The 10,270-nt window shown below is 46.0% G+C and overlaps 1 protein-coding gene across 1 annotated transcript in view; it reads right to left on the bottom strand.

Annotated features, from left to right (window-relative positions):
* Nucleotides 1-617: 617 nt before the first annotated feature.
* LOC115083166 (gastrula zinc finger protein XlCGF57.1-like) overlaps nucleotides 618-10,270 on the bottom strand; it is a 12,730-nt gene continuing 3,077 nt past the window's right edge. Inside the window, exons 3-5 of the mRNA XM_029586973.1 lie at nucleotides 5,724-5,843; nucleotides 1,959-2,963; nucleotides 618-1,180 (exon numbers count right to left, since the gene is read on the bottom strand). Of these exons, the coding sequence (XP_029442833.1) occupies nucleotides 618-1,180; nucleotides 1,959-2,963; nucleotides 5,724-5,843 (1,688 nt within the window). The remainder of the gene's footprint in view (nucleotides 1,181-1,958; nucleotides 2,964-5,723; nucleotides 5,844-10,270) is intronic.

Raw genomic sequence — 10,270 nt, 5'->3', positions numbered from 1 at the left:
CTTTCCTGTATTGTGCTGGTGAATCTTCAGTCATTCCCTCCATTCACTGTAATGGTTGTCCAAGCTTAAGGACTGAGAGTGAGGATGCTTGCTCCAATTTCATCCTTCTGCACTATTGGAGAATTTGGATCCGTCGATGCCGTTAAGCATGCCTGAAGGCCTATGATGGTAGCTCATTTCAGTAAGAACCATACTGTCTTCAGCTCTAAGGATGTACATTCTCGGCATATACTGGTTCTAACAGCTGATGAGCAAGGAGACGTTTGCTTGTTTTTGCATCCAGCTCTTCAAGATATTTATAGGCCAGTCTACTATACCAAAGCTGTATGATAATCAGCTTGCAAGTCCTGCACTAATAGCTTGAATCTTATTCCGTTTCCTACAGTACTCTTTACTGATCTTCTCTCTTAATACTTCATACTGAATATTTCCACTTTCCTATACACTGATATTTATAGGCAACTTCCTGGTCCAGTTCCTTTTTATTTTCACTTGGGGCAGTTTCTCCAGTTGGGTTTGCTCTGCACATAGTTTGACAGGAATGAAACTCAATCATAAGCCGGTGTGGATCTTTGGTGTGTTATCAGCTCTGACTTCAACTGAAGCTTGTATCTCACTCAGTATATGCATAGGCTCTCTCTTTCTCTCATGTGGACCCTTTGATGCATTTTTATTGCTGATCGCCAACGGAAACTTTTATTGCACTCAGTACACATAAACGGTTTTTCTCCTGTGTGGATTGTTTGGTGCATTTTCAAATAAGATTTCTCACTGAATCTTTTATCACACTCAGTACATATGTAAGGTTTCTCTCCCATGTGGATTATTTGGTGCTTTTTCAGATTAGATTTCTTCCCAAAGTTTTTATCACACTCAGCGCATGTAAATGGTTTCTCTCCTGTGTGGATTATTTGGTGCTTTATAAGGTCTGATCTCCAATGGAAGCTTTTTTTACACTCGGCGCATATAAACTGTTTTTCACTACCATGGATTATCTGGTGCTTTTTCAGATTAGATTTCTTCCCAAAGCGTTTATCACAATAAGTACATGGAAATGATTTTTCTCCCATGTGGATTAGTTGGTGCTTTTTCAAATCAGATTTCTTCCCAAAGATTTTATCACAAGCAGTACACGGAAATGGTGCTTCTCCTATGTGGATTATTTTGTGCTTTTTTAGATCTGATTTCCAATGGAAGCTTTTATCACACTCAATACATGTGTATGGTTTCTCTCCTTTGTGCATTTTCAGATTAGATTTCTTCCTAAAGCTTTTATCACACTCAAAAGATGAATATGAAGTTTCTCGTATGTGGATTACTTGATGCTTTTGCAGATTACATTTCTTCCCAAAACTTTTATCACACTCAATACATTTAAATCGTTTCTCTCCTGTATGGATTATTTGATGCTTTTTCAGATCTGTTCTCCAATGGAAGCTTTTATTACACTCACTACATGTGTATGGTTTCTCTCCCGTGTGAACCCTTTGATGCATTTTCAGTTCAGATCTCCAATGGAAGCTTTTATCACACTCAGTACATGTGGTAAGGTTTCTCTCCAGTGTGAACCCTTTGATGCATTTTCAGTTCAGATCTCCAATGGAAGCATTTATCACATTCAGTACATGTGTATGGCTTCTCTCCTGAATGGATTATTTGGTGCTTTTTCAAATGTGACTTAGTCCTAAAGTTTTTATACACTCACCACATGTAAATGGTTTTTTCCCGCATATGCGTTGTTTCATGCCTTTTCAGTGTAGATTTCTGACCAAAACATTTATCACATTCAATACACATGTATGTTTTCTCTCCCGTGTGGACCCTTTGATGCGTTTTCAGTTGGGATGCCCAACGGAAGCTTTTATCGCAATCGGCACACGTGTACAGTTTCTCTCCAGTATGGATTGTTTCATGCATTTTCAAATGGAATTTCTTTCTGAATGTTTTGTCACACTCACTACATTTAAATGGTTTCTCTCCAGTATGTATGATTTGGTGTGTTTTCAGATTAGATTTATTACTGAAGGTTTTATCACACTCAGTACAAGTAAATGGATTTTCTTCTGTATGTATAATTTGATGCTTTTTCATACTATATTTATTCCTGAAGCTTTTCTCACACTCAGGACAAGTAAATGGTTTTTCATCTGTATGGATTATTTGGTGCATTTTCAGTTCTGACTGCCAATGGAAACTTTTATCACATTCACTACATTTAAATCGTTTCTCTACTGTGTGGATAATCTGGTGCTTTTTCAGATTAGATATTTGCCCAAAAATTTTATCACATTCAGTACATGTGTATGTTTTCTCTCCCATGTAGACCCTTTGATGCATTTTTAGTTCTTCTTTGGGATGGAAATTATCACACTCAATACATGGAAATGTTTTTTTTCGTGTGTTGATCCTTTTATGCTTTTTCAGCTCACACTGACTAATGAAGCTCTTATCACTCTCGGTACAATTAAATGATTTTTCTCCTGTGTGACTCTTTTGGTGGTTTTTCAGTTGCGATGGACAAATGAAGCTTTTATTACTTTCACCACATGGAAATAGTTTCTCTATCATGTGCGTCTTCTGGTGAGCTTTTAATATTATTTTATTAGCAAAACGTTTTCCACATTCACTGCATGAAAAGGGTTTTACCTCAGCATGCACTCTCATTTGTTGTTTTAGGCTGCAGCTTTCCACGCATTCAGTGCTAAGAAAGGATCGCTCTCTGGTATGATTACTCAGGTGTTTTGTAATAGATTCCGTGTGCCTGACGTTTTTCCCACTTTCGGTACACTGGTGTGATTTCAGAGATCTCTGATCCTTGTAGCAGTTCCCACATTCATTAGATTTAGACTGCTTTGTTGTCTGATTTCTCTGCTGCTCCATAGATTTGGAGGTATCACTGGTTCTTTGCTCACAGGGAGTCACTTTCTCAGTAGAATCTCCTGCTGGGTTCCTCAGACTCTCCTCTGGTTTACATCGAATCCAGCGGTTTTTCCACCAGTCACAACATGGGCAGGTATCCCTTCTTCTTCCTCTGATACAGTTTTAGTCACTTCCAGATGATTAGTGGGTACTTCATGATGTCTCACCTTATGTCTTTTCTTGAAGTCATCAATTTTCTGGATAAGAAAATAAAGAACAGGCATTACTTGATGTGAGGGAGACTCATAGTGAAATGGCCAGGGTTTTCCTAGCATGGACGCACCCCTTAGAGCAGTGGTTCTGAACCCTGTCCTGGGGACCCCCCCAGCCAGTTTGCATGTATGGAGGCAGTGTATGCAAATTTTCTCTCTGCATATTTCATTGTGGATATCCTGAAAACCCGACTGGCTGGGGGGGGGTCCCCAGGACAGGGTTCAGAACCACTGCCTTAGAGGGTACGGGGGTGTAAAGCAGCCCTGTTAGCACTACTAAAATGAATACTGACTGCTTATGAACTTTTTCCTAATTGGGGACTGGTCCAAGTTCCAACCTCTGGGAGGGAAGCAGCTGCATCTTATGTGAAAGAATTGACCTGAGACTGTGTCAGTGTCTGCTCTGCTTTCAGGCCCTGCACTGGGCCCATCCCCCCCCCCCCCCCTTCCTGGATTCTGTACGGGAGGAGGGGCTGAATGAAACAGAGCAGATGCTGACTCAGCCTCACCCTGACTACTTAACATCAGCTATGGCTGCGTTTTGGGGCAGAAATAACATACAAATTAAATTAAATTAAAAAAAAAATCTAAATAAATAAATAAATACTTCAATGAATGATCTGAGGAAGTACAACAATAGAAAACCTGAGGGTCTTTGCACATCTCCTGGATCACACTAAATATTTGTTTTCTAACAAAACAAACATGAATGCTGCCCACGCCAGCTTACTTAAACCCCAGAGAAGTGAACTCAGTTAAACAAAAACGGATATTACAAAAGGAAAACCTTAGTAGATGAGTACTGCGATAAGACTGATACCCTCAAGAGAGTCCTATCTAAATGATACCTCTGCGTTAACGAAATGCTACTGATTAAAGCCTAAGCATTCAATGGCATGGGAGACAGATCTGGGAGAAGAAATGGTTCCGCGAATGCCTGGGAGTGCGTTTTAGATCTGTCGGTCATAGCTTAACCTCTTTGACACTGGTGGAAATGGTTACAACGTCTGAGAGTTTGAACAAAAATACATCCAACAGCAGGCAGGTTAGGTTGGCGAATCTGCAGTGTGCACGGAATGTTTTCTCACATCTGCAGAAGTATTGGGACCAACTTAGCAATTTTACTGCTGATGTCCTGGGTTACAGAGCACAAAAGAGCCAAGACTTCTTCTAAATATATCATTCTTGGACCCTTTCATCTTTAGGGCAATGTTTGGTTAGACAAATCCTAATAGCAGCTGGAGGGGCATGAAGGAAGAAACTTGATATTTCAGTTATTAGAGCAGTCTGTCAATGAGAACAACTGTGCAGTATATGGAGAAATGGACAGCTTGGAAGAGGAAATTCTTTCTAGATTTCATGACACATGGAAACCCCTTTCTTTATGCTTGCTAAAAGACCATTCCCCTTGCTCTCAGAGTCTTATCTAACCCCAATCCTCCTTCCCCCTGTTACTGATCCAATGTGGTAATGCAGGGGTAAAAAGCTCTCAGACTCTTTAGCTATTTGCCATTGAGTTTATTTGATGTCCGAACCTTCTCATTGCATCCAGTCCGTCTTTTGCTGAAACCAGAGCACTGGGGGATGAGGTGAGGGGTACTGTATACGAGCAAACTTTCACTTTGGAAAATCCTGAAATGGCTATGGGTAAAAAATACCCCCGGACTTTCTTCTCTGAAAATTATCCTCCCAGAGGGCAAGAATTCAAGCCGTTTCCACTGCTGCCCCGGCATGAATGGGCTGTCGGGTTATTGCCCTCCCCATGCATGGGTAAAGGTGCCCCTGTACGGCAGCAGCACCGGCACCCAATTATGCCTGGGAACATTCCCAGGGAGGGGGTTAGGACGGGGATGCACTTACACAGGTGGTTTTGAATGATAAAATCTGCTCGCGGGAAGTTTACCTTGAAAGAGCCTCCACATAAAAAGCAGAAGGAAATTGTGTGCGGGTGCATTTCCAGAGGCAACAATCAAAGCAGAACAACCTGCGGGGTACGGCTCCGATTGCACCAGCAAAGCCCGAGACTAAACATTATCCATGAGGTTTGCAAAAATGCAGGGAGTGTGATTATCCATCCTATAGACAGGATTTCTATCATTCTGCACTCCTGCTATTATAAGAGTCCCATTCCCCCCATCTCTCAAGGTCCCTCTGCACTTCCTCACATTACACTCACATTTTAACAACTCTGAATAATTTTATCTCATCTGCACAGTTTATCAGCTCAGTCACTGCTCCCTTTTGCAGACCATTCATGAATCTGTTAATCAGCACAGGTCTGATATGGCCGGCGCCTATAAAAGTTAAACATGAAAGCTAATGGCTGTGCCATTCACAGTAACCCAGCTGTGCTGTCTGACAGTACCGCGGGTGCCTGGAAACGCATTGTGGGACAGATCCTGTTATGTAAATCACACACTCTGCGGCTTTGGGTATCTGAATATGAATAAATGACCCAGACACAAGCACTGCCTGTCACAGACACCCTGTGAGTGATTCCAGAGATCTGCAGAGGAGCTTGTGAAGGGGTCTCTGCACTTCCACTCTCCAGCTCAGCAGTTTGACCCCGCTCCCTCTTATTCCTGCACTCACCTGAGCAGCTGCTTTTCCCAGTGCCTCCTTCCTCTGATCCCGGCTCAGCCCTGATGTACGGCTCTTCCCCTCGTTCAATGTGGGATATAATCTCAGGGGTGATGGTCGGGGAGCCTGTTCCTGGGGTAAGAGCACTGCATTAGGTTTCTCACAGTCACTCAGTATAATATCACTGCTCATTTTCTGCAGGAGGATTGCACTGAAAGCTACTGTGTAACTATTACCAGAACATTTACCCCTTACTATCGCCAAAGAGGAGGGAATTCAGCAAGTTTCTCCTTATTCCCCTCAGAACATGCACAAATACAGTGCAGTGCACACACATGAGCTAAGCACTGTTGCGTCTGTCGGTCTTCGACGACTTCGCCCCGCCTACCTCTCTCTACTCGCGGCTCCTCCCGCTCACCTTGGACTGATGGCTGCCGCGGCGTCTGTTGCCATTCCTTCCGGCGTCCCCCGGACAGGCTTTGGTGCTGCCTCCCGCCATTCTCCTTCAAGGTACCTCTACGGCGCGCACACGCACGCCGCCCTCATCTTTAACTTCACGTTGACGTGAACCTCAGGGGCGTCCCCCTGTTCTGACGTCACGACTTCCGGGTATTTGCTGGCTCATTGAGTTAGCAACAGGATTCGTACGGATGGGATTCGCTCTCCGTTCCTACTCTGCCACTCCAGCTCTATCTGGAACTCTTCCTACCCTTCGGGGTCGCTAACAGGGAACCCGCTCCTCGGGGGCCTCTCTGCTTCTTTCAGGTGCTATCAGGAAACCGGTACTCGCTCCTCGAGGGCCCATGTTCCCTGTGTTGCTGCCTGCAACCTCTACTTGGAAGAACTGACTTACAGTCACCATCAGTGAGTACAGAAACATCTCTCTCTACAGTATTGCTTCACTGGAACCAGGTACTCACTCCTCGAGGGCCTGCTCTCTGCTCCGGTGCCAGACCTCTCGTCTAGTGGAATCTCTGCTACTGCTGAGTACAACGCTACCGAGTCTCTCTGCTCTAAAGGATCAGGTACTCGCTCCTCGAGGGCCTGCTCTCCCTGTCTCGGAGCTTCTCCTATTTCTACATTGGGACCCTGAATGTTATTCTTATTGTGTGCTCATAACTCTCAGTCTCTTTCCACTACAGCATTGCCCTACAGAGGATCCGCAGTTCCAGCGTTCTGTGTGAGACGCGCCCAGCCGGGCTCTACAACCACTACTCACTACTTCCACCTCTGGTGGTCACTTAAACTGTTTAATAAAAGATTCAAATCTGTGTTTGTCTGTCTGAAGTTTAGCCTGACACTGTGGTCCCTCACGGGACTGCCCCCCCGTGGGCGTGGTCAGCTGCCACAGTGTCCAAGGATCCACCCAAATACCATTAACCATAACAGATTGCTAACTGCACGGATCTGGCTCAGCTCAACGCCTTGCAGGCCATTCCAGGCCTGGCTCTGCGCGTTGCTGAACAACAAGACACATTGGAAAAACTCTACTGCGTTTCATCAGCTGCGCGCACAGAAGAATCAAGGTTCTACATCCAGTAATGAAGTAACTGTAAAGACTACTGTGCCTCTTGCTGCTCCAGTACGTTTTTCTGGAGAGATTCAGAGAACTAGAGGCTTCTTAAACCAATGTTGTATGCATTTTGCATTACAACCTTCTCACTTCCCTACAGCCTACGCCAAGACTACTTACATTACTATCTTATCTTGATGGAAGGGCCTTGTCTTGGGCTTCTGCGCTGTGGGAACGCAAAGACCCCATACTTCAGGATATTGTCGGATTTATGGACTTGATTAAATCCGTTTTTGATGATCCTGCCCGGTATACTGTCGCTGGTTCTACATTGGTGGACCTGAAGCAAGGCACGCCCGCTGTGCCTTGCTTCAGGGACCCTAGATGCCTGAAAACTCTCTTCTTCAGAGGTTTGGATTCCCGCTTGAAGGACGAGCTGGCTGCTCGTGAAACACCTGACTCGCTGGATGAGCTAGTGGCCTTAGCTACTAGAATTGATCACCGGCTTCGTGACAAGGTGCAAGAATTCAAGCTTTGTAAAGGAGCTGTTCAGAAGGAAGACCGTGCTAAGCCTGCACTCAGGATGGTTCCTGTAAAAGAAAATTAGGTCTTACCTTCGATAATTTTCGTTCCTGTAGTACCAAGGATCAGTCCAGACTCCTGGATTTTGCCTCTGCACCAGCAGATTGAGACAGAGCAAGATTTGACTGGCTCTGCCATATATACTAGGGTGCCACCCACAGCCAGACAATATTATGCCATGTCAAAGCAGAAGGATTCTCAACCCAATCTAAATATGTACAGGAAAAGCAACAAACCTATGGATCACTGACCCCAACAACAACTCCAGACCCGTAAAAAGGGTTACGAACAGCGGGAAACCCGCAGAGCAGAGTACAAAGAAAACACAGCAGTAGGGACTCTCCCCAACTTTAATGCACACAGCGGGAGGGACTCTGGACTGATCCTTGGTACTACAGGAACAAAAATTATCGAAGGTAAGACCTAATTTTCTTTTCCCTGTACGTACCTGGATCAGTCCAGACTCCTGGGATGTACCAGAGCTTCACCTAAGAGGGATGGGAACCGGAGAGGCCCGCTTGCAACACGCCTACCCCGAAATTTCCCTCATTCGGATCCTGCACATCGAGCCGGTAGTGCCTCGCAAAGGTGTGCAACGTCTTCCAAGTTGCAGCTCTGCAAATCTCTTGCGGAGACACTTGATGACACTCAGCCCAGGAAGCTGCCTGGGAATGAGTGGAATGCACCTTGATACCTACTGGCAAAGGCTTTCCACAAAGCAAGTAGGCAGAGTTGATGGCCTCTTTCAGCCAACGGGCAATCGTGGTCTCGGAGGCCATATTATCCCGCTTTGGTCCACTCCAGAGAACAAAAAGATGATCCGAGACACGAAAAGGGTTAGCAACTTCCAGATAACGCAGAAGCGCCCTCCGAACATCCAACTTTCTTAAATCCCTCGAAAGAGGATCCGACCGATCCAAATCGGCAAAAGAAGGAAGTTCCACAGACTGATTCAAATGAAAAAAAAGAGGACACCACTTTCGGAAGAAAAGATGGTACTGTCCGCAAACTAACCCTGGAATCAGAAATCCTCAGGAAAGGATCCCTGCATGATAATGCCTGCAGTTCAGATACCCGTCGCGCTGATGAAATTGCTATAAAAAATACCACCTTCAACGTGAGGTCCTTTATAGTCACCCTCTTCAAGGGCTCGAAAGGAATCGTACACAAAGCTTTAAGAACTAAATTCAAATTCCAGGATGGACATGGAGAACGCACCAGTGAACGTAAATGCTTTGCCCTACGAAGAAACCGAGACACATTGGGGTCGCCACCAACGTCACCCCATCAATAGCCCCCTGTAAAACAGCCCAGGGCTGCCACCTGCACCTGCAAGGAACTACAGGACAAGCCCTTGGACAAACCATCCTGGAGGAACACTAGAACGCCGTGTATTGACGCCCGAGTGGGAACAATTTGACGCTCAACGCACCATGACTCGAAAACCTTCCAGACCCGTACGTAAGATCGTGACGTCGACACTTTGCGCGACCGCAGAAGAGTGGCCACAACCGCGTCCGATTATCCTTTTCCTTTTAGACGCCTCCTCTCAAAAGCCATGCCGCTAGACAAAAGTGATCAACCTGATCGAAACAAACAGGACCTTGATGAAGAAGGTTCGGAAGCTGCGGGAAACGCAGTGGACCCTCTACCACGAGATGAGCAGGCCCGCGAACCATGTCTGGCAAGGCCACTCAGGAGCGACCAAGATCACCTCTGACGGATGTGTCTCTATGCGACAAAGCGCCTTGCCGATCAGAGGCCACGGCAGAAAAAAGTACAGTAGGACCATCGTTGGCCAAGTCAACACTAGGGCGTCCATGCCCTCTGCCCTGGTGTCCCTTTATGAGCAAAGAAGCGTGGCGCCTTGGTATTCTTGAAGGTTACCATCAAATCCATGCAGGGAGTGCCCCATCAGTCGCAGATGAGCTGAAAAGCCCTGTCCGCTAGTTTCCACTCTCCGGGATCGAGTTGATTGCGACTTAGAAAGTCTGTGTGCACATTGTCGACCCCCGCTATGTGGGACACAGCTATACTGGTCAGGTGAAGCTCCGCCCAATGGATCAACAGTCGAGCTTCCAGTGCCACCGGGCGACTCCTGGTTCCGCCCTGCCGATTGATGTAGGCCACTGTGGTCACATTGTCAGACAGCACTCTTACCAACTTTCCCCGAATCAGGGAAAGGAAGGCCTGCAGAGCTAGACGTACTGCTCTGGTCTCTAACCGGTTGATTGACCATCGAGCCCCTGAACCGATTGCCTTAAACAAACGGCTCCCCAGCCAGAGAGGCTGGTATCCGTGGTGACCACCATCCATTTCAGCACCATCAGTGGGACACCCCTGTGTAGATTGTCCAAACATAGCCACCAAACTAGGCTGGCACGAGCGGCCCCTGTCAGGGGCAGAGGAAGGTAGAACTATTTGGAACTTGGACTCCAACGGGAGAGCAGAGCCGACTGCAAGG

Source organism: Rhinatrema bivittatum, chromosome 2, assembly GCF_901001135.1.
Source record: "Rhinatrema bivittatum chromosome 2, aRhiBiv1.1, whole genome shotgun sequence".
Classification (NCBI taxonomy): Eukaryota; Metazoa; Chordata; class Amphibia; order Gymnophiona; family Rhinatrematidae; genus Rhinatrema; species Rhinatrema bivittatum.
Note: the sequence above shows the minus strand (reverse complement) of the source record. Positions and strands in the feature narration are given on the sequence as shown.